Here is a 23572-nt window from a genome sequence, read left to right on the forward strand (position 1 = left end):
CTGCAGACGCTGCCCGATTAGATCACGTCGTCCGGCAGCAACGGGCAGCAACGGTCCAGCCTGGCTCTGCCCTGCCCCGAGGGTGCGGGGAGATGGTCCAGGCCTGTTTGTCTGGCTAATTAGCAGAAAGCAAAGCCTCTCCCCATCCCAGGCATCCCTGTAATTGAGCCAGGCAGCCTCCAGCCAGGCGTCAGCAGAGCCACCAAAGCCACTGGCGGCTGTCGGGCTGGAGATGGGAAGGGAAAGGGCAGGGAAAGGGCAGTGCCACCCAAAGCACCCACGGGAGAGGAAACACCACAGTCATCTCTGCCTGCGCTGGCCCTGTCCCTACGGCCATGGGGGACAGCGGGGTCCCTGCGAGGGCAGCGTGCTGGGGAGGAGCAGGGTTGGGCACGGCTGCCCCGTGCACGGAGGCAGAGCTGCTCGGGGCCGGCTCGCGTCTCTGCAAAGGCGATGATGAGCCCTGGGGCTCCTCGGGCTGGCCCTGCACCCTGCGCGCTGGGAACGGGGACAGTGACAGGGCCAGCAAGGCTGAGGTGGCATCACTTCACTCCCTGTGAAGGTCCTTCCCACCCCACCATAGGACACTGCAGCCGGGCACCCAGAGGAGAGGAGATGAGAGGAAGCTTTAACCCGCAGGGACCTGTCCCCCGGCACGAACAGGGTCCGGAGCAATGACCCGGCATTTTTGCCATTAGTCAGTAACAGAGGTAACTGGAGAGACCGGCAGAAGGGCTGTGGGCAGGGATACTGCTGAGGACAGTGATGGACCGAGGGCTGAGACAGGCAGGGCATGCGCAGGGACCCCGTGGCACCCGCTTGGGACCCAAACGTGGGTGACCGGCCCCGCGCACCCCCACCTCTCCCCCAGCAGCGTGGGGCAGCTGCAGGCGAGTGGAGCGTAGGAGGAGCAAGCTGCGGGGCGAGCTGCGCTCCGGAGCAAATCCATCCCCTCCTGACTGCTGGAGAATGGTGACTGCCTCCCAGTTCCTCCAGTTCCCCTCCGCCATCAGAGAGCCCCACCAGTCCAACACAGCCTCCTTCATTCCTGCAAAATGCCGGAGATCTCGCTGCCTCCCCTCCACGTATCGGGAATAAAGGGCGGCTCACCCTACCCCTCCATTGGCAACCAAAGCCCCAGCTCCTTACAACACTCATTTCCAGGACAGGGGTTGAAAGCGCTGTTTTCCACAGGGAGTCTCGCAGAACAGCTGGGAATGGATGGCAGGAAACTTGGAAGGACTTTAAGAACTGCTTCGTGGTCACGTAATCCCCATGCCCCTCTCCCATGGGTTATATCGGACGTCGAAGCCGTGTGGGAAGAGGTCGTGCATTTCTCCTATATCCAGCTCTGCCAGTAAATTGCTTTTCAGCAGAGTGGATGCTTCCCAGGCTAAAGGACAAAGAGGAGTTTATCTGCCAGCACCAAACCAGCTGCTGGGGTAAGACAATGTCTCTCCAAACCAGGGACCACCCAGAGGTACAGACCAAACCCTACACTAGGCTATAATGCAACCCTAAATCTGAGTAGAATAAAAAAAATCTCTTCAAAAGGCTCAAGCACGGCTTCCCAATACAACGAGCTGCTGCTGCACTCCTCGCTGGATGGGTACCAGCTCAGATCAGCCCCTTAATACACACCGGCACACCATTTCATTAGTTTTTGGGTTTTTTTAAAGAAGATCAGATCTGGTTTTAGGCAAGTGAGCTTGCTGGCTGAATTCCACAGCTCCCTGGCCCCTGCATCCAACACAGCTGCCCACGGAGGTGGAAGCAAAGGGCAGAGGGCAGCTGAAGCCCTGACGCTCTGCAGATAGCCCCGAGCACCCCGGGACCCCTGCGCTCGCCCTGCCCCGGCTGCCCACCGCTCCAGCCCCCCAGCACAGTGGGAAGACGATGCTCAGCACCACGCTGGGCGCTGGGAGAAAGTGTTGCGAGCCCGGGCTGGGGGCTGGTCTCGGTGCCGAGGCGAGGGGACACCGCGGCACGCCGACCTGCCGCGAGCGAGGCTTGCTGCGCAGCAAGGGACCCAAGGGAGGGATGTGGCAGCGTCACCTATTCAGGGGAGAAATTCAAGGAGGCAGCACTGGGAACGCGCACAGCAAGGCTTTACACTGCCCTTCCCGCTACTGGCGATGGCTACCGACGCGGCTTTGAGGGAAAGGGACGGTCAGGACATCCCTCCTGGGCACGAGAACCCGCCGAAAGAGGATGAAACAACTGTGAAAAGGTCACAAGGCATCAGAACCCTCTCCTGAGCCACGCTGGTGTGCTGCACTCCCTCCTGCCTGATGTCAGGGCACATCTCTGCTCTGCCTGCATCTCTGCCTGCGTTTCCAGCAGGCAGAGCAGGGCGCTGGTCCCTGGAGCCATGTGCAGCACCTGCCCAGAGCAGCATCCCAGGGAGCTGCCCTCGGGGCTTGCACAGGTGACACGCAATGGGACACCCCAACCCCAGCGAGCAGCACCCCACAGAGACCCGATCCCCCATCCGCCAAACCGTCTTCCTCCCTTCCTCACACACTTTTACTGGGATATTAATTTCCACATCATCTATACCAGAAGAAGCTTCTTCCAGCCTCCTAAAGATGTATGAGGCTGATAATGATTCTCACTCATGCTCCAGGCCCCGATGTCTTCAGATCCACCTTGGGAAGTGGACGGCTAAGTGCAAATGAGAACCTCCCAGCCCCTCTTGCCGCAATCAGCAGCCTTGCTCTGGGCTCTTTGTTCCAAGTCACTCTTAATTTCCTGCTTTCTATTGTCTCTTTGATAAGTGATGGAGGGGGGGGAGAGAAGGAGTAGCTATTATTTAATTGCTTTCAAGATCTCAAACAAACCAGAGCAGAGGTTATCTCCCCAAACCTCTTTTTTTGGTCTTCTTCCTCCAGTCATCATTACTGGATAACTGCAGAGGGAGAGGCTGCAGCAGTAGCCACCCATATTGCGCAAGTCCCCAGAGACCCCAAAGCTGTGGGCGACCACCACACCCGTCACCTTCCCACCTCCCCCAGGCTGTGACAAGCCAGCGAGGACCTGCCTTGCCTTGCCTTTGGTGGCAAAGGTGCAAAACCCTGGGGGCGAGGTACTCCCACCTTCCTGGGAGAAACTGGGACTCTCGGACACCTCTCCGGGGTCTCCTGACGGGGTCACAACGTGACTGTCACACTGCCGTTGCCGTGGCCTGTCCTTCCCCTCCATGGCCCTGGGATCTCAGGAGAGGCTGAGCCCTTTGCACCATCACTGGAATCAAAATGTGGAGCATCAGCTTCTGCAGCAGGAGCCAGGCAGCAAGGCCAGGGTGGTGCGAGGAAGAGGAAGGAGCTGAGGGGCATGTGGCCCTGGGGGGTCTTTTCTGCTGGAAGCCCCATGAAGCCAGGCAGGTCCCACCACACTCTGGGGTGGAGCAGGGTCCCTGCACCCACGCTGCCTGCTGCACAGCACCTCCAGCACATGCCCCTGGGACCCCCTCTGAGCCCCTGGTTTTGGGCACCCTTCGCCATACACCCACAGCCTCTGCGAGGAGAGGCTCCGCTCCCAGGCGCAAAGCCTGGGATCATGTGGCCGGCCGGACCCCTGGGAGCAGCACCCAGAGCTGCAGGCAGCCGAGGTGCCCTGCTTGGCTCGGCGGGTCCTGGCAGGGCAGTGGGCACTGCAGGGTGAGCACGGCAGGACAGGCAAAGCAGGCAGGGTGGGCAGAGCAGGCAGCGCAGGGAGCAGGCAGCACAGGCAGGGTGGGCAGAGGAGAGCAGTGCAGGCAGAGGAGGGCAGGGCAGGGTGGGCAGAGCAGAGGAGGGTGGGCAGAGCAGGGCAGTGTGGGCAGAGCAGGGCAGTGCGGGCAGAGCAGGGCAGGGTGGGCAGTGTGGGCAGGGCGGGGTGGGCAGAGCAGGGCAGTGCAGGTAGAGCAGGGCAGGGTTGGCAGAGCAGAGCAGGGCAGGGTGGGCAGAGCAGGGCAGGCAGAGGAGGGCAGGGCATGGTGGGCAGAGCAGAGGAGGATGGGCAGAGCAGGGTGGGCAGAGCAGGGCAGGTTGGGCAGAGCAGGGCAGTGCAGGTAGAGCAGGGCAGGGTTGGCAGAGCCGGGCAGGGCAGGGTGGGCAGAGCAGGGCAGTGCAGGTAGAGCAGGGCAGGGTTGGCAGAGCCGGGCAGGGCAGGGTGGGCAGAGCAGGGCAGGGCATGGTGGGCAGAGGAGGGCAGTGCGGGCAGAGCAGTGCAGGCAGAGGAGAGCAGGGTGGGCAGAGCCGAGCAGGCTGGGCAGTGCGGGCAGGGCAGGGTTGGCAGAGCAGAGCAGGGCAGTGCGGGCAGAGCAGGGCAGGGTGCGCAGAGCAGGGCAGGGTGCGCAGAGCAGGGCAGTGCGGGCAGAGCAGGGCAGTGCGGGCAGAGGAAGGCAGGGTGCGCAGAGCAGTGCAGGGTGGGCAGCGCGGGCAGGGCTGTCCCCGCCCCGGCCCCGCAGAGCCGCCCCGCGCGGGGCGGGGCGCAGCCGGTGCGCTGGGTCCGGCGGCGGAGCGGCGCCGGGGCGGGCGGGTGCGCGGAGCCGAGCGGAGCGGCGCGGAGCGGCGGGCGCTGCCCGGCGGCGGGAGCAGGTGAGCGGCGGGGCCGCTCGGCGGCTGCAGCGGCGGGGAGCGGGGCGGTGGGACCGGGGGGGCTGCACCCCCGCCCCGAGCGCATCGTCCGCGGGAGCCGTCCGCGCTCGGGGTGCCCGTCCCGGCTCGGGGTGCCCGTCCCGGCTCGGGTCGTGGCCGGGAAGGAGGGGGCTGGCACCCCGCCGAAAGGCAAGGCAAGGGGAGAGGTTTTCCCCCTGCGCCCAGTGCTCCGGCCGTCAGTCGCACCCACCGGGGGACTCACCGGTTGGATTTTGGGAGTCATAAGGACTCCGGTAGCGCCGGAGTCCGGAGGAGCTGTGGTGTCTCCGGGGCAGACTGCTCGGCACCGCACAGGCTCCGGAGGGGAGATGGGGAGGTGGTTCGGGGAAAGCCCCTCCAGGGAGCATCTCTCCCACAGAGCTCGGTAGCGCAATGGGCAAATCCTCCCCAGGAACTCCTTCATTTCTATTTAATCTCTGATTTCTAGAATCTTCTCCTCTATCCCCAGAGCGAGGGAAGATGACATCTCGGCTTCTCTGAACCAGCAGTGCTCAGGGACCAGCAGAGCCATGGAGCTGGAATACGAGCTGCCCAACACCACCGCGTTCTGGTTCTCCCCGGCTTCCGCCTTCGACAACTTCTCCGTGGAGGCGCCCACCAATGCATCACAGAACGCCACAGGCCAGCACTTCGACCTGACCAGCAATGCCATCCTCACCTTCATCTACTTCGTGGTCTGCATCATCGGGCTGTGTGGCAACACGCTGGTGATATACGTCATCCTTCGTTATGCCAAGATGAAGACCATCACCAACATCTACATCCTCAACCTGGCCATCGCAGACGAGCTGTTCATGCTCGGCCTGCCCTTCCTGGCCATGCAGGTCGCCCTGGTACACTGGCCCTTTGGCAAAGCCATCTGCAGAATTGTCATGACGGTGGATGGGATCAACCAGTTCACCAGTATCTTCTGCTTGACAGTTATGAGCGTTGACCGGTACCTGGCTGTCGTCCATCCCATTAAATCTGCCAAGTGGCGGCGACCCAGGACAGCCAAAATGATCAATGTGGCCGTTTGGGGCGTCTCCCTCTTGGTGATCATGCCCATCATGATTTATGCTGGGGTGCAGCATAATCACGGCAGGAGTAGCTGCACCATCATCTGGCCAGGAGAGTCGGGCGCCTGGTACACGGGCTTCATCATCTACACCTTCATCTTGGGCTTCCTGGTGCCTCTCACCATTATCTGCCTTTGCTACTTGTTCATCATTATCAAAGTCAAGTCCTCGGGCATCAGAGTGGGCTCCTCCAAGAGGAAAAAGTCCGAGAAGAAAGTCACCAGGATGGTCTCCATCGTGGTCGCTGTCTTCATCTTCTGCTGGCTCCCTTTCTACATCTTCAACGTCTCCTCAGTCTCCGTCCTGATCGTGCCCACGCCTGTCCTCAAGGGCATGTTCGACTTTGTGGTGGTCCTCAGTTATGCCAACAGCTGTGCCAACCCCATCCTTTATGCCTTCTTGTCCGACAACTTCAAGAAGAGCTTTCAGAACGTCCTCTGCCTGGTGAAGGTCAGCGGCATGGACGAGGCGGACCGGAGCGACAGCAAGCAGGACAAATCCAGGCTCAACGAGACCACAGAAACCCAAAGAACCCTGCTCAATGGTGACCTGCAGACGAGCATCTGAGAGGGCAGCGGGGTTGTCCTTCCTTCGCTCTCCTCTCCCCGCTTGCTCCCAACTGGCAGGGGCACGTACGGAGTCGGGGCAGGAGTGCCAGCTAAGGGGACGGCAGTGCGCACACGGATGGGCGGCGTGGGTCCTCGGCTGGGCTCCTCCTGAGCTGCTGGTGGGCTGGCTTTCAAGCGCTGAGAAGGGTACGGATCAAGAAGTGCTGCCTCGCCAGGAAAACAAAGACAACTTCTAGCAATGCAGCGCATTTAAACACCAAAGTGCTGCTGTGGGCCACAGCCAACGCTGGGGTGGCTCCGCTGGCTTCCCCGGTGCTACCCTCGGGGCTGGTTGGCTTTGGGTGCTCTGCCCCAGAAGAGGTGCTCACACGCAGACACACACGTGTGTGGCGGGGTGACCTCAGGAGGAGCCGAGGCCATGGGTGTGTGCCAACACATGTGCCACTGCGGAGATGCACTGTCTTATAGCAAAGACCTGGTGGGAGCTCCCCGGCGAGTCTGAGCACACTCCCGCAGCCACCCTCCCCGAGGAGACAAGGATATTTGGGGTTGCATTTTGCCCGGCTTACCAGTTACTCCATCGCCTCCCCTGAAGCCTCCCTGCTGCTGTTTGACTGCATCGTTTGCAACAGCCGCCCTGCCCGGAGGTGGCACGCCAGGACCGGGACGGAGGCATCCGCCCCGCGGGAAGCAGCTCTGCTGCCTCGGCAGCCCCTCCGGTCCCGCCACGCTCCCACCGGCCTCCTCCAGCCCCGCCATCTCCCGCTGCGGGAGAGCCCCTTCCCTCCTCCCGCTGTGACGTCACCTGCCCGCAGGTTTTCTTCTCGGATGGAGGATTTCCCCCTTTTCCCTCCCCAGTAGCCACTGGCCCTCCTGCCGCCCGCATCTGCTCACGGTCAGTCCCAGGCTGCGCCGGCAGCCAAGACCGCTGCTCTCCCCGGTGAGCCACAGCCGGGCTGGCTGAGCAGCCACGGCACGATCGTCCGGCACCAGTCCCTGGTGGGAAATCCTTGGAAGCGTTTAAACAGCAGCAAAACAGCGGGGGTTTGGAGCACCCCGGCACGGGCTGCGGCACATCCTGCTGCCAACGGCTCCCGCGCCGGGGTGAGACACGGGCTTTGTCCTGCCCCAGCTCCAAGGATCGCTGGGGCTGCCGGCCCCACGGCGTGCGGTGAGCGAGCATCGACCGGCTGCCAGTGACGCCTGCCCTGCTCCTTCCAGGCAAGTCACGCCGGAGGAAGGGGTGATGGAGAGGATGGGGGACGGGAGGTGGGGGGTGCTGGGGACTTGGCCCTGACCCTCGTCCGAGCTGAAGGGACCAGGCAGAGCAGGCGACAGGGCTTCCAGCACCAAGGTGTGAGGAAGAGCAGGGCAGCATGCATCCAGCCCCTCCGGTCCCGCTCCTGCACCGCACAGTGGGAAAGGGGGGACACAGGGTGGAGGCCACAGTGAGAGGGGTGGTGGGTCTGGCCCAGCATCCGCTGCGTTTAGCTTCTCAAGACCATCCTGGAACACTCGGCTCTGCCCTTGTCCCTGTCCGCCCTTCCAGCTCAGCGCACAGACCGGAGGCTTGGGAGCCCTGACCGCCTGCTCCTGCCCCGGCGAAGCCACCCTCCTCGGCCAGCCCAGCGGGAGCATGAGGGAAAGCCCAGGGGAGAGGGAGAAGTGCCGTCTTCCTGCCAGAGCACCCGGAGCAGTTGCTGTGCCAGAGGCCAGACTCTGTTCACAGGCTCTTGCTCCAGAGCTGAGCCGTGGGAACGCAGTGGATTAGGTGGAGAAAACAGCCGGGTCTCACTCACCCTCCCCTTTCCCATCCCACCCGGGTGTCCCTGCACCAGCCCCGTCACCGGCAGCCGCGGAGCCTCCGCCTCGCACTACACGCGATGTGGGAGGTGAGGATGAGCGTGGCCCATGAGGTGCCGCCCACTTTGGGGTGCCGCCTTGCTCAACTGCGTACCCCGGCTCGATGCTCCGAGAGCACCAGCTCTGGGAGAAGTTTTCCTGTGGCTCTGCCCAGCCCCTGCAGTGAGTCTCTGCCCAGGACATCACACCCATCCCGGCTGTGCCACCCCAGCACCCCCGCCAGCCCCCCAAAAAGACCTCAGTGCTGGGCTCGACATCTGCTCCCCGGCACAGTTCTGTGGGACATTGGGTCCAGCATGGGCACCGGGGACGGCGCAGGGCTCAGGGGTTTTCTGTGGGGCAAAGCAGAGCGTTGTCAGCATCTATTTGCTTTTAACCATTTACTGCTCCACCAAGGAACATATGTCTGCACTCGCGCGCCGAGGCACCGGTGGGCTCAGCGCTGAGCGGGTGCCTGCCCGTCCCCTCGCTGCCTGTGCCGGGCTGGGCAGGCAGCTGCTCGCCGAGCGCATCCCTGCACCGGCTTCCTTAAGTAAAGCCCAACGCGGGCTCTGAGGCAGCGCAGGCTGCCCTGCTGATGCTGCAGGAATTAAAACAAGAGCAGCGTGTCACACTACAGTGAAATATTGGATGGCGATGGCCAGGCCTGGTGCAGCCGGAGCCCTCAGTTAGGATAAGGCTTCAGTGTCATAGCTGCAGCGATGCGTCAGCGGGGCTTTGGATATCTCATATTTGGTGGGCGGTGAAGGAGTTATTTGTATGGAAAGCAGGGGAGGCGGCGGGGAGGGGGGTGCACTGAGCCCCCTGCCCATCACGGGAGCTGATGTTCGCACCCCCCGGCACTCACCCTCAGCGGGGCCAGACCCAGACCTGCCGGCAGCCGGCTTCGCCCCGGTCCTGTCCGTGCAAGCCCTGTCACCAATGCCCCGATGATGGTGGAGGGGACCGTGGAAGGTGATGCCTATTCCCAGCCACACACCCATGGGAGTCTCCAGCAGGAGCCCCCAGCCGGGAGCATCTCCTCTCTGTGCTGGTTTAATGTCAAAAACACGGAAAGCCCGGCTGTCGAGCCCTGGGAAGGACCCGTGCCCAGCCCTGCCTGTGCCCAGGTCAGCTTTCTCCTGGCAAAACCCCCCGGGCAGTGCCATTTCTGGCAGCTCGGAGCTGTGCAAGGGGGCTGTGAGCTGAAATACCCTGTTCCCCCCCTTTGCACCCAGGGGCTTTCTTGGGCTGGGGATAATGGGGCTGCAGGTGAGGGGCACAGGGGGCTGCCACTGATGTCCCAAAGGCCACCAAGGTGGGATGCTGCAGGGCAGGAGCACGAGGCAGCTCCCAGGGGCTGCCAGGGCACCCCGCAGCCGCCCTGCCGCAGCTCACCCCGGGGGAAAGGGCAGGAGAGCAAAACGTGCTGCTGCCTCAGTGGAGCGAGCAGGGGAGGGAGCCGCAGCCACAGCCCAACGCTCGCAGTAAAACCAGCAAAATGAAACCTTCTGCTGGTTCATTGCTGACTAATAAACAGCAGTTCCGTTGCTGCTGCGAGTAACGAAGTTTTCCTTCCCAGCCACTTGATTTTAGTGGGAACTTGACCTCGTATTGGATCTGCTCTGAAAAGCCTCGCAGGGCTGCTGGCAGCATAATGAGAAATCTCTCCCAGTTATTGGAGAGCAAATAGGCTGATCCTGCAAGTGCTGGAGTGGCTCCGCTGCTACTTCACACGCAGACTGTCCCCGAGCAGGCGAGATTAATTACAGCTCCCGCCTGCCCGGCTGGAGCAGCAGGAACAGATTTATCACAAATCGGAGGTGATGGGAAGCAGGGACCCGTCTGTCCCATAGAGCTCCCCTGTGCACCAGGAGCACGGATCCAGCCCCGCACTCCTCGGAGCAGGACTGGAGCTGGACGCTTTGCTGCGGGTCTGTGGACGTGACAGTGCCACCTCGGCGAGGGCTGTCACCGGCGGCAAGGCTGTCACGGGGGGTGTTTGCAGTGGGTCACTCTCACAAGAGACTGCCAGTCCCAGCACCTGCGTGGCTCCCACAAAGCCCATGAGAAACCAGCTCCCACTGCCCTCCACTGGCTTCCCCCCGTGCAGACGAGGAACCCCAGCAAAGCCGAGGGGCAGCTCCGCAGCTCTCCCGAGCCCCCGCGGGGTTGACCTGCGTGGAGGCATCCTCGCCATCCCTGCTTCCTCAGCCCTCGGGGGCCAGGGGCGCGAAGGCTGGTGCTGTGGCTGGGCTGAGCATCACCCCAGGCGTGCTTCCAACCGTGCCCACCTCTGACGGAGCCTGGCTCCTGGCGCTGTGATGGCCAGTGCCCCCCCAGTGCTCGACAGACAGATCCCGCTCTGACGTGCAGGGAGAGGCTGGGTTTGGACCGGGAGCCTTCCTGTTGCATCTCTACAGCTCCTCATATCAGCCCCAAAGCTGCCTTGGACTTCTTTAAAATAATGATCTCCTAATGAACCCTACTGTCCCAACTCCAGAGGGTTTCCCTGACTCTCCGTCCCAATGGGAAGAGCCTTGTCTTTGATGGAGACTCCACGGAGAGGTCCTGTTCCTCCTGGACCCACACAGACGCAGGCAGCCATGCAGGCAGTCATGCAGCCTGCGATCCCCAGCCAGCTCCATCCCCTGCAACGAGAGCTCCCAGGATCCAGATCCATGCCGCTGCTTTAGAGCGGGGATCAACTTCTACAGCTCTGGGAGTTGTTTCAGCCCTTGCTGTGAACGAGCTGATTTCAAACCGCTCAGGGAGAGTCTCCATCCCCTCTGCCAGGGCTGCACCAGCCGCACGCCCTGCCCACGGCTATTCAAAGTGGGGATCACCAGCAAGGCACGAGCAAAGGGCACAACAGACCCCAAACCGCCCTTCCCGCTACTAGGTCTGAAACGAGAGCTGCTGCTTCCCAACCCAAGGACACCTCTGCCCTTCCCTGCCAGCCTCCGACCCCCAGCCTCGCACCCGTGTCTCCTGCCAGATTTCAGCCCTCTCCCCGCTTGCTCCAGGACCTGGAATGCAAAAAGCCAGGGCAGGAGGACAGCCAGGCTCCAGCTGAGATTCGGGAGAACCTGCCTCGTAGCCATGTCCTGACCAGAAGGAGACAAGGGCTGCAAAGCCTGGGCACCCCAGCCATCCCACCCCATGCTGCGCGGCCAGGAGGAGGGAAGGGGTGGGTGCCTGTACATATGTGTATATACTGGACACGCCAGCAAAGGGTTTTATTATACTGACACTGTAGAGACACTCTGCAGCCTGTTTTGCTGCGGCTGCTGGAGCAGCCTCTCCCTGTGCACGCAGGAGCGAGTCGGACCCAGCCCCTCGGGGGTCCCTTGGCTCCCACTCACCCTCCCCGTGTGCCGTGGGGCTGGTGGCACCATGCACGAGCCGGGAGGGACCGCAGAGGCTGCTCCCACATTGACAGGTGACTTCTGCAGGGCAAGGGAAGGCGAGCTTTAATCTTTACTAAACACAAGAGCCCTTCCCTACCAAGCCGGGGCTGCAGCGATCCGGGGGTCATCCCCCCAGCAGCACCGCACCACGCTGCCCACCTCCTGTACATACATTCCTCTGTATCTATAGCTGTGCTCTGTATAGTGTGCGTGGGTCTGCTGTACGACACATGGACGGGAACATGCCAGAGAGTGTTTCTCTGCTTTAAGTATTGCTTTCCTCCCGTAGCGATTGTTTCTCGATGTCTCGGTGTGGAACTAAGCCTTCCCGCAGCAAAGGCTCCCGACTGCCACGGTCTGTGCCACGGGGAGGGAGCTGCGGATGGGGGTGGGAGGGAAATAAAAGTTTTCCTACGTTTTCTGACTCTGTGCGTGTGTCAGAGCCGGGTGGGAGCAGCGGGGTATAACCCAGGCTTGGATTCCTCCCTGGCAGGAGAAGAGGCACCAACCCTGGCATTCCACCATGGGACGACTCGCACTCAGTCCCCCTCCCAAAAGCAGTTCTTCCCTGCATCCATCTCCCCCTCAGTGAGCAACACACCCAGTTCTTCACCCGCGGGGTGGTCTCAGCTTCGGAGGGTCCACACAGCAGGAGAGCTGCGTTTGCCCGAAAACCCCACAAGATTGCTCCCTGATCAGCACAAACTCGGGGGGCACTGAGGTACAGGCACATCTGTGCCAGCGTCAACCCCTAAACTAGATGGGTCACAAGATGAAGCACGACCACAAATAGCTCCTCGATATGAGGGGATGCAGAAACGCGGCTGGAAGGGGAAACTTCTCAAGACAGCCACACCTCCAGGCTGGTTTTGATGAGATCAGGGTATGTAAAGTGCCATCGCTGGAGGTTTAATCTACTGGAGAGAGCAGCACGGGGCGGGGTGTGCACGCCTGGGCGTGTGCTTAGGGAAGAGGTACCTCACCGGGGAAACGCACCAGTGAAAAGAAATTGGCTGTGCCATGAACTGCAAGTTCGGCTCTGAGCAGCTGCACAGGCCAGCTTTGCCATCAACAGTTTCCATGCAAATACACCCCTTCACTCCAAAACACCTATGATTTTTTTTTTCTTTTGCCCACTCTCAATTTGTAACACAAACAGGGTTTCACGGGATTTGAACGCAACCTCTACCAGCAAAGCCCCAACAGCCCCCAAGACCACGCGCTCTGGTTACACCAGCATCTTCTGGGGAGCTGGATGCTCTCCAGCCGGGCAGAGGCAAGCGGCCCCGCCGGCAGCCCTGCCCCTGGAGATCCGCAGCTCGCAGGGCAGGATTTTCCTCTGGGAACAAGCGTTTGTAAGAAAAGAATTGCCACACTCGTTGCTGCAGCGTGCTGTAGCTGGCTGAGTCAACATTAGGTGCTAAACAGGTACATTGGCTCCGGGGAGTTCTTCTGGTCAGATTTATATATAACTGTATGTACGCACGAGCACGTACACAGAGAGGTGGCTCCAGGTTTCCGTCAGAAAATATTAAGTCTTTACACGAAGGCTGATGCCAGTAACTGCCCAGGGAAGATTTTTGCAAACAAAAACCAGAGCGTGCCGACTTCATCCTGCCTCCACAAGCTGAAAATACGTGAGATGATGGGAAGTGTAGGTATTGCAAGGTGGAGCTACGTAAAAGAGAGAGAGGGAGAAATAAAACACTATTCAGAGGGGCCTTTTTATTTCCAGTGGGTGCATTCCAACTGTGCCCCCCCAGACACACTTTCACTCAGCGCGATTTTGCCAAACCTGAGCAGGAGAAGTGCTTTTTTTTTTTTTTATTACAACCACCTCAGATGGGGCCGGCGGCGTTTTGCGGGAAGCATTTCGGGGGAAACCTGGGTGCTCAGAGCAGGGCCGTTGGAGGGGACCTCGGCACCCCCCCAGCTGCAGCCCCGCCGCCCCCCTCCCGGGCAGCTGCTGAGCAGAGCCCACCGAACCAAAGGTCCTGCCAGGAGGAGAGCCCCGGGCTCGGCGGGGCTCAGCCCGGCCCCCCCGCAGCTCCCCCGCCCCGGGGCGCACAGGGCGGCCGGGCCCCGCCGTCCCCGGCCCGGCCCCGCCATCCCCGGCCCGGCCCCGCCATCCCCGGCCCGGCCCCGCCATCCCCCGCCGTCCCGCTGCCTCCCTCTAGCGCTGCCGGGCGGCGGTGGCGGGTCTCGGGCCTGGGGGGGCGCCGGGCGGTCCCCTCTGGGGCAGAGCCACCGGAGGGGGAAGGCGGGGGCTCAGCGGGAGCCCCCCCGGGCCCGGGCCCGCTCCCCGGGGCTGAGGCAGGGCCGCGGCCCGCTCCGTTAGAGGCAGCCGGGCCGCAACCCGCCCCCCGCCTCGGCTCCACAGGAGCCTCCCGGGGTGTGTGGAGCGAGAGCGGCACCCGCAGGACGCGATAACCGGCCCATTTCGCCGGGAAACGGACACAAAAAAAAAAAATCAATAAATGAAAAATAAACCGGCGCTTTCTCCACCCCCGCGGCCCCGGGCCGCGTCGCCACGGCAACGGCGCCCGGGCGCGGCTCTGCCCTGCACAAAGATGGCGGCGGCCCGCTCCGACGCCAGCCCGGAAGCGCCCTCCCCTTCCCGTCGCAAAGATGGCGGCGGCGGTTGCGCCCACGTCAGCGCCCTCCCGGTTCCGGGCCGGGGCGGCCATGGCGGCGCGGGGCGCGGAGGCCGAGGCCCTCTTTGAGGCGCACACGGCGGCCGAGCTGCGGGCGGTGGAGCGGCGGCTGCGGGCCGGCATCGAACAGAAGCGGGAGGAACTGCGGCAGATGGTGGGCGAGCGGTATCGCGACCTCATCGAAGCGGCCGACACCATCGCCGAGATGCGCCTCAGCGCCGAGCGCCTCCTGGGCGCCGTGCGGGGCCTGCAGCGGGGCGGCGCGGCCCGGCCCGCCCCGGCGGCGCCGGTGAGGGGGGCGAGGGGCTGCGGCGGGGCGGGGGGCGGCCGCGGAGCCCCCCTGAGCCGCTCTTCTCCCCCCTCCAGGCTCGGCCGCCGGCTCAGGAGGGCTTCTACCGGGCGGCGGCGCAGCTGAAGCTGCTGCTGGACGTCCCCGAGAAGGTGTGGGGGGCCGTGGAGGCCGGCCGGTACCTGCCCGCCGCCCGGCTCCACCTGCTCGGCGGCCACCTCCGCCGCCAGCTGCAGCTCGACGCGCCCCGCGCCCGCGGCAGCCCGGTGCTCGCCCGCTTCCCCATCCTCCTGCGGCAAGTGGCCGCCGCCAGCCACCTCAGGTGGGCCAGCGTGGGGCCGTGGCTGGCTCCTGGGGGGCCACTGGGAAGAAACGCTGTACCAGGAGGGTGGTGGGACACTTCCCCGGGGAAGTGGTGGATGCCCCGTCATTGGAAGCGGTCAGTTTGAGCAGCCTGGTCTAGTGGAAGGCGTCCCTGCCCGTGGCAGCAGGGTTGGGCTGGGTGATCTTTGAGGGTCCCTTCCAACCTAAGCCATTCTACGAGCCTATGACCTGAGCCCCCAGTGCTGCCCTGAGGCCCCTCCTGCCAGCTGCCCTGCCCCGGGGAGCAAGAACACCTCGCCCATAACACCCAGATAGTTCCATTTCTGCCTGGGGAAAACAACATCCTTGCTTGGTGGGTTATCACATAACCACATCTGAATATCTCAGTCAAGCACCGAGACCAGTCACTGTCCACCTCATTCCCTTGCCAGATCCACCATCCTGCAGGAGAGCAAGTCCCTGCTGAAGAGCCAGACCGTGTCGGACCAGGCGGTGGCAGAAGCCCTGTGTGCCATCATGCTCCTGGAGGACAGCTCTCCGCGCCAGGCCCTCGCCGACTTCCTTTTGGCCAGGAAGCTGGCCATTCAGCAGCTTCTCAACCAGCCGCACCACGGTCAGTACAATGGGCTGCCCCCTTTTTAGAGTCAGGGTAGCCCCCTTCGCTTCATCTCTCTCTTGCCCTGCAGAATAGCAGGTGAGTGAATCCCGTAAAGCTCATGACGGTGGGGACGCAACCGCATCGCACTACCACTGGCAGCATTTTGCCACAGCAGCAAAATGCTGCAAAAATTAACAGTGCTTAGGGTCTTAAGCCAAGCCCATCTGTAATGGGGAAGCAGGTGGTGCACAGGGCCAAGTCCTTCGCCCTCCAGCCCTTCCCTGGAAGGATTCACTAGAACTGCAGCCCTTGAAATGCAGGGCTGCTCGCATCTCTGTTGAAGGGGCTGCCTCAGCTGAAAGGCATTTCTCTGCAGGTGCAGGTATAAAAGCTCAGGTGTGTTCACTGATGGAGCTGCTAACCACTACCCTGTACCAGGCTCATGCTCTCTTCTACACCGTACCTGAAGGGATGCCGCCAGATCCAGCCCTGCCCTGCGGTTTGCTCTTCTCGACCCTGGAGAGCACCACAGGCCAGCACCCAGCGGGTGAGTGCCCCGGCAGCTCTGCATTAGGCCTCCACTTGCCCGGGTTTGCAGGCAGGAGGCCACCCCTGTGCTGGGCCAATTCCCCCCAACCCCGTGTGCTTCCAGGGAGAGGTGGGGTTCTGGAGGAGGAGGTGAAGCTGAGCAGCTGGTTCAGGTACCTCCCGGAGTCCGTGGTGGAGTTCCAGCCAGCCCTGCGGACCCTAGCACACCCCATCAGCCGGGACTACCTCAGAGACGCGCTGCAAAAGTGGATCGCCATGTGAGTGTGACAGCGTCCCCCTTTGCAGGACTCTCCCAGACACCACACAGCCTCTGTGCCAAGGCAGCAGCACAAAGCAAACCCAAGCTCACCTATTTCCTCGCTCACTCCAGCCAGGCTGCACCTTCTACTGGCTTCTTGCCCTACATCCCCTCTCCCCAGCAGTGAAACAGCCAGAGGCAGCACAGCACCATCCTAACAACCAGGCTGTAACACTCCAATGTAACAGACCACCTGGGCTGCACAGCAGTATTTGTCTAGAGGTGCTTTACACTGCTATAACCGCCAGCAAACAAGCACAGAGTAAATGAGAAGAAAATCCCTTACCTGGCTCTTTTGGCTCCTGGTCCAGCACCTCTTTCCTCCTTGCTGCCTCTCCCTGGACTGTGTGGGGGCAGCCAGACCCCCTTTATAGAGTTGCCAGCCCCGCCCCAAACCACCTTGCCTTGCCCTGCAGATGGGGACAGCCTGGCAGCCCTGCCTGCCCCTTAATAGCCTTGTCGTCAGCCATGCACCTGTGTCCTCATCCCCTGGAGCTGCTGCTGGGGGGGGCAGCTGGTCCCTGCCGTCAGCTGCAGCCCCCCATGGTGTGCTTGCTGGCCATGGGATGTTTCCCCAGCAACCCTTTCCAGAGCCCCCATCTCCCCTCCCTGCCTGCTGGCACTCCTGGGGTGTTGTGCTGGCTTTGACACCTGCCACAGCCCAGGGTTCCTGGCAGTGGCTTTCCTGTGGGGCCCCAGAGGGGGATCCAGCGTGCAGCAGCCTCACCGAGAGGCAGAGGTACCCTCAGCCCCGCAGGTGATTCTGCAGGCAGAGCCTCTTACCAACAGGTTAAGAATTCCCCCACCTTGGTGTAGCCGATGTTCTCTCCTGCCTTCCCCGGGGCTGCATCTCAGCAAGTCAGACTGAAACGAAACGTTGCCTTCAGGTGCAGTGATGACATCAGGGCCGGGGTCAGCAACCTGCTCGTCTATGTGAAGAGCATGAAAGGCCTCGCGGGGATTCGCGACGCAGTGTGGGAGCTGCTGACAAGCGAGTCCATAAGCCAGAACTGGGAGGCGGTGTGCTGTCGCCTTTTGGACAAGCCTGCTTCCTTCTGGGAGGACCTGTTGCAGCAGCTGTTCCTGGACAGGCTAGAGGTGGGCGCTCTGCCGCGGCAATTCATGGGCAGCCTTGCTCTGTGCCCCTTCTTGTTGTCTCAAACGGTGGTGCCTGTTGGCAGCACTAAGTGCGTATTTTAAGTGCTAGGTGGCAGGAAGCACATGTAAAAGGTGCTTTTTTTCTTCCTCATTCTTTTCCAGACACTGACCAAAGAAGGGTTTGACTCCATCTCAAGCAGCTCCAAACAGCTTCTCACCTTAGCCCTGCAGGAACTTGAAGTCAAATCCAGCACCTCTGCCCTGAGCAAGCACATCCAGTTTGAACACAACGTGGCCTTGTTCCTGTGGTCAGAGAGCTCCAGCGACCTGCCTTCCGACGCTGCTTGGGTCAACGTGGCAAACCGCGGCCAGTTCACCAAGAGCGGCCTGTCCATGAAGGCACAGGCGCTCACGCCATGTGTGCAGAGCTTCTGCTCGGCTCTGGACTCAAAGCTGAAGGCCAGGTTGGACGACCTCCTGTCCTACCTTCCCGCAGACTCCTCGGCCGCCAAGGAGGCCACTCCCGCGGTGCAGCCACGCTCTGCCTTCGACCGCTACGCCGACGCCGGCACGGTAGAGGGACTGCTCCGCGACCACTGCGTTGCCTGCATCCACCATGTGCTGGGCTGCATGCGCGAAGAGCTCCAGAGTGCCCAGAGCCTGCTGGGGGGGCAGGCGGACGCTCCCAGCGATGCCAGACTCAATGCCGTCCTCTTCATGGCGAGACTCTGCCAGTCCCTGACCGAGCTCTGCCCTCACCTGAAGCAGTGTATCCTGGGCCAGTCGGGCAGCACAGAGATGGCGCTGAAGGAAACCCGCTCCACCAAGAAGCTGGGGAAGGGGAAAGCCCAGGAAGTGACACCTGTGCAGGCCAAGTGGCAGGGGGTGAAGACAGAGCTCCTGCAGCAGAGCCTCTTTGCTTACCAGATCTGGAGCTCAGCTGTCACCAAAGTAAGGAGCCGCTTCTTTCGTCACAGCTGCTTCCTGCGTGGGTTTCGCTTGCTCAGCTCCCTGCGGTCAGTGCTGCTGCTCCTTAGCTGGCTGCTGAGAGCTCGCCCCGCTGCTGCCACGCTGCTCAGTCAGCCTGCAGGGAGCTTGGAGGTGGCATCCAGTGGGATGGTCTCCATGAGATTCACCTGGGGAGGAGGAGGGGGCTGCAGGAGGTTGGTTTCTCTGCAGGCAGGAGCAGGCTGCTCATCCTTTGGTAGTCCCGTTAGACCTGTCTGTCTACGACTGGGTGCTTTTGTGTTTTGCGCTCTAGGGTCTGGTTCAGTGCTTTACCCACACGTTGCTGCTAGACACAGCTGGCTCTGTCCTGGCCACAGCCACCAACTGGGATGAAATTGAAATTCAGGAGGAGACCGAGTCTGGAAACAGCGTGACATCGAAGATCCGTCTGCCTGTGCAGGTACGAGAAACGTCCTCTCGGTAAAGACAGGGAAACAGTCTGCTGGGAGGAGAAAAACCCTGGTTTCCTAAACCACTGCTTTGTCAAATAGTGCTGACCTGCTGTGGAGTTTGCTTGTGTTGCGAGCGCAGGGCAAACACTCTCTGGTGCTCTTATTTGCTCTTTGAGATACTCGCCTCCTAAGGACAGAGGTCAGAGGAAGGAAATTAGATAGTTGCTGCTGTATATTCAAATGAATAAGATTGGCCCAGATCCTGTAAAACTGAGCCAAAGAAAGACTTATGCCTGGTTTATACACAGAGGCCCCCAGGAGAGGTATCTCATGGAAACTGGATGTGCTGAAGGACAGGGCTGCAACAGTGGGACTGTGCAAACCCTAAGAGAACCGAGGCTTGCAGCTTTCCATAGGCAGGATGGTGGTGCAGGAATGACACTCACAGTGACAAAGCAGGTGGTGATCTCCCTGCGAGGGAGAGGAGGGCCAGGGCAAGAGTGAGTTCTGTGTTTGCACAGTACGGGCGGGTTGGACAGGACAACAGCCTCTTGTAGTGAACCTTATAAGGTGAATTTTGTTGATTCTGAAGGAAAAAGCAGCCAGATGAGAGCTCAGGATAGCTGGGAGGCCCAGGAGAAGAGGAAAGGAGTAAGTAACGAGCCCAGGTAGCGGGTGGTCAGAGCAGGGTCAGTGGTGCCAGAAGAAGCACAAAGAGCAATTCTGTTCTGACTACACTTGGGTGAATACCTCTGGTAAAAGTACTTGTGGGACTTTGAGGACTGCTATAACCAGAAGCCTGGTGTGTCAGTAAATAAAAACCTGTGAGATACTTGAGCCATGCTATGGGGGCAGGTAGGACTCAGCAGCAGAGCTTTGTGGTTGCTGAGGAAGTAGGAAGCTCACATCATGGGAACTGAAGCGATGTTGTGCTGCTGATAAAGCTAACATAGCTTACAGATCACATGAAGGTAACTCTGTTTTCTTAAACAGCCATCCTGGTACGTCCAGTGCCTCCTCTTCAGCCTGTGCCAAGAGGTGAACCGGGTCGGCGGTCACACTCTTCCGAAAGTCACCTTGCAGGAGTTGCTGAAGGCCTACATGGCAGAAGTGCTTGCTGCCTATGAAAAGCTCATGGAAGAAAAGCAGGAGAAGGTACGTGAGTAGAGTCAGCCCTCACTCCAGCCGGCGTGGGATGGGAGGGTCGCTGGGCACGTGGCAATGCATATAGTCCTGTCCCTTGGAACAGAAAATGTCTGCGTGTGAGAGTTGGAAAGGGTGAGTACATTCTTCCCCTGCCTCCCCAAGAATGAAGGGATCAGACACCAGACTGCACGCTCAGAACGGTTCAGTTAGGTTGGTTGTTTCTTGGTCCTGGTGTTTTTAAACGTTTCCCCTGAAGCGATCTGTTGACATCCCTCTCTCCGTGTGAAGAACCCTGTTCCTGACTGTCCTATTTGCAGAAAGCAGGCACCTTCCCCATGACCCAGAACAGAGCTCTGCAGTTACTCTACGATCTGCGGTACCTGAGCATCATCTTGACGGCAAAGAGCGAAGAAGCAAAAACCAGCAGGATCAAGCATGACTCCAGGTGCGGTGCAGTTCTGGGGTTCAGATACTAGCAGTAGTTTATGGGGCCCTAAAATGGTTTAAACCAACAGCCTTACCGGCTCTCAGGAGAATGCCTCCAGGAGTGGTGCCTTTGGGCCTCACGGGAGAAGTGCAGTGCAGACTCTAAGCTCTGACATCTTCACCGATGCTAAGTTCATCCTCAAAATGTAAAAGGAGGGGTGGGATTCTGCGGCTGAGAGCTGAGACAGTGGGCTGGTCCCCCCCGCTTGCGTACACAGCGTGTCCGTACAGCGGCAGGGATACCATCAGAGGATGCCCCTGGGGAGAACAGTTAAGCTTCCACCCAAGTTAAAGCCTTACGTACGCTCCAGTCTTGAGACCTGAAGCATGTCTCTCTGAGACTTACCGCAGGGAGAAGGTTCCTCCGACAGCAGATGGTGTAGGTTCTGCAATAGCTGGAAACCCTTTAGGCAGCTGCTGTTCAGCTGAGTAATTCCCATTTTGCTGAGTCACCTCTTAGGGGCAAGTCCCTCACTGTTTCAGAGGGACCCGTGAAACCGCCTTGTTGGCATCAGCAGCCGCTAGGATGTAAGCCCTGACAGGACTCTGCTTTGCTTGTAGGATTGAGAAGGTGACTGACTTCCTGGAGGGACACATAGATCCGTTTGACTTGGACGTTTTTACTCCACACTTGAACAGCAACCTTAATCGCCTGGTTCAGCGAACCTCTGTAAGTTCAAGGAAAAGGAAGGGATGGATCAGGAAGCAGGGCTGCAAAACACATTTTGAAGGGCAGCTGGGGTGGCTTTATAAACTGCTTAATGCCTAAAGATAACTACTGGCACTTACTCAGAAATGGGAAGGGTATTTAATGCCAGCTGAAGATAAGAGGAGCTTGCTGAGCTGGCTACATGGTACATAATCATGCATGGAGTTGGCTGAACTTTATCTAACGGGATTCACTGGGGCCTGTGCAATCCTAATTGGTTTAAGTAGTGCTGAAAAAGACCTAGAACTCAACTGTGGTAAGAACGAGCAGTGCCAATTAAAAGCAAGAGTTAGAGGGGGAAGGAAGGGAGACATTTCATGTTCAGACTTGAAAACAATCTCAAGTACTGTGGTATGCCACTAGACTCGCCAGCAACATATTGTGTGGTCAGCTCCGCAGCTGCCCCCAAATACAAACAGCTCCTTCGTGCCTTCTAGGTTCTCTTGGGCTTGCTGACCGGGACAGAGAACCAGTACACAAGCAGGAGCGGCACTCTGAGCTCCCAGGAGCTCCACAACATCTTGCCGTTAGCGTCCAGCCAGATCAGGTAAGGTACTCGGCTCTTCTGTGCATTCTCACGTCTCTTTGGGAAGCGGGTCTAGAATTGCTGCTTCCCTGTGACTGGTTGCATTTACTTCTTCCATCTCTTAAGATTTGGACTTCTGCCGCTGAGTATGTCGAGCTCGCGAAAGAGCAAGTCTGCTACCAGGAGCACAGAAAGAGTTCAGGTTGGTAAAACTGAGCCATACCAACTTTTTGCCAGTACTCATTCTCCCACCAACACTAGAGCTTGCGGGGAAAGAAGAAAGTAGCCAAACAGTTAATATTTAACCTGATTTTTATTTTCAGTAAAATGAGAGAACCATTAACGGCAACACAGCATGAGATGGTTTGGATTTCTCCTTGACCCTCAAAAAAAACCTGACGGCCCCTGTATTTTTAGGGCCCACTGCTCTGCGGTAAAACATACGCAATAACCACCATGAAAATGCAGTGAAGACTGCCTTACACAGATAGGGCATTTTGAGATCAATGCATAAAAGACAATTCATTTAAAGATGCCTGCAAGAAACACTGAAGGAGACTAGCTAATTATTATTTGAACTCCTTTCCAGTGCGATGCTGACCTTTAACTCCTGACGAAGCCTGGCTTGGGTATTTAAGCCTGTGTGAACAGAGTGGTTTGCTTCTCTTGCGAAGGCTCTGTGTTGTCCTGATTCTGAGTTTTATCAGTAGACAACCATTATGTTGCTATGTGTCCCCCAGTTTAAAACATCTGCTTAGATGGAGTTCTCTATGCTGAGGATTGAGAGAGCCAAGGAATACCTCACCGCTACAGGAAACAGTAATTAGTAATCTCTTTCCTTTAGCTGTTATTAACCTAATAATCCATCTGTGGTGATGCCTTTTTCAAGTGGGACAGAAGAGTAAAGGTCTGGCTTTATCAGAGCAGAGTGTGTTACTTGAGATGCTGATTTTACTCTGCAACTCTTGTTTTCTGTTACTCAGAAGCATTAAGGACCAGACATAGCGTAAGGGTTGTTTAAAAGCCCAAAGCTTCCCAATAAAGGTATTCTTTACCTCTTACACCTCAGCTGTAGTAGAGCGTAGAAGTGTGCAGTGATGTTTGGCTCGCTCCTACCGCTCCCCTCGCCTGCTGCAGAGGCACACGTATGTTCTGTGCTAGTCACTTCTCCGAATCCCTGCCAGCTGCTTGCTCCTTTTGTGCTGAAACAGTTCAGGAGAGGTTAAAGTCCATAGTTACTCAAGAACAGCTCTCTGCAAGGGCAACTGCTGTACTGCCATGCTGTTATCCCCTTGCTCTAAGAGCAACAGCCCCTTCCCTGCAGTTCAGAATGATAAATTTTATTTTTTTGAGCATTAAACAACAGCTGAAAAGTTACCTGTTGCTAACAGCAGCGAGGCGCTGTGCTTCTGCCACTCAGAACTGCCTCTGTCCGCCTGCCGCTAACCACCAGGAGCAACACCGCTTAGGTTGTGGTTAAAGCTCAAGTTGCCTGGGAAGAGCTGTTCTGCTGTAGGGCTATACCTCCTTGCAGCTACTATAAACAAGGGTATGGAGTAAGTCAAAGGTATGCTGTAATAGTTACTGGCACTTCTGTTTTTCAAAACTAACAGGTTCCACCCCCTGCACTCGCAAGAGCAGAAGACGAGGCATTGCGCCCTGGCTCTTTGTTCAGGCAGCTTGTAACCGAGGAGGAAGACACAGCTGCCCCTTCTCTCTTCAAGCTGGGATGGCTTTCTGGCATGACCAAGTGATGCAATAAAAAATAAAAAGTTTGTCTATGGATTCGTCTTCACCGAGATTGCTCTCTCCCCTTGGCAGGGAGCGGTGACACCTCCGCTGGCATTGTCAGAAGAGAAGTACTTTCCCAGCCTTAGCCAGATCATAGTCTGTCCCTTGAACCAGGCACAGGTCAGGATTGTCCTTGCCATCTGGCTGCTGGAGCAGAGGTGTAGCTACTCTTTCACCTCCTATTC

At 59.4% G+C, this 23572-nt stretch overlaps 2 protein-coding genes across 2 annotated transcripts; both read left to right on the plus strand.

Moving 5' to 3' along the window:
- Positions 1-5149: 5149 nt before the first annotated feature.
- On the plus strand, positions 5150-6265 carry SSTR2 (somatostatin receptor 2). The gene has a single exon (XM_009812379.2). The coding sequence runs from the start codon at positions 5150-5152 to the stop codon at positions 6263-6265; it is 1116 nt and encodes a 371-aa protein (XP_009810681.1).
- Positions 6266-14204: 7939 nt separating this feature from the next.
- On the plus strand, positions 14205-23381 carry COG1 (component of oligomeric golgi complex 1). Its single transcript, XM_059828352.1, is given in 16 exon segments — positions 14205-14462; positions 14540-14558; positions 14561-14742; positions 14744-14784; positions 15218-15399; positions 15761-15931; positions 16037-16190; positions 17119-17329; positions 17492-18280; positions 18591-18737; positions 19723-19884; positions 20193-20320; positions 20923-21031; positions 21508-21617; positions 21723-21798; positions 23210-23381. Coding segments are annotated over 16 exon segments (2880 nt in total). The 3' UTR covers positions 23351-23381.
- The last annotated feature ends 191 nt before the right edge of the window (positions 23382-23572 follow it).

Source organism: Gavia stellata, chromosome 22, assembly GCF_030936135.1.
Source record: "Gavia stellata isolate bGavSte3 chromosome 22, bGavSte3.hap2, whole genome shotgun sequence".
In the NCBI taxonomy this organism is placed as follows: Eukaryota; Metazoa; Chordata; class Aves; order Gaviiformes; family Gaviidae; genus Gavia; species Gavia stellata.

Bases quoted from the DNA above. Each gene is read 5' to 3' on its own strand.
- SSTR2 (XM_009812379.2), top strand. From the start codon at position 5,150: ATGGAGCTGGAATACGAGCTGCCCAACACCACCGCGTTCTGGTTCTCC.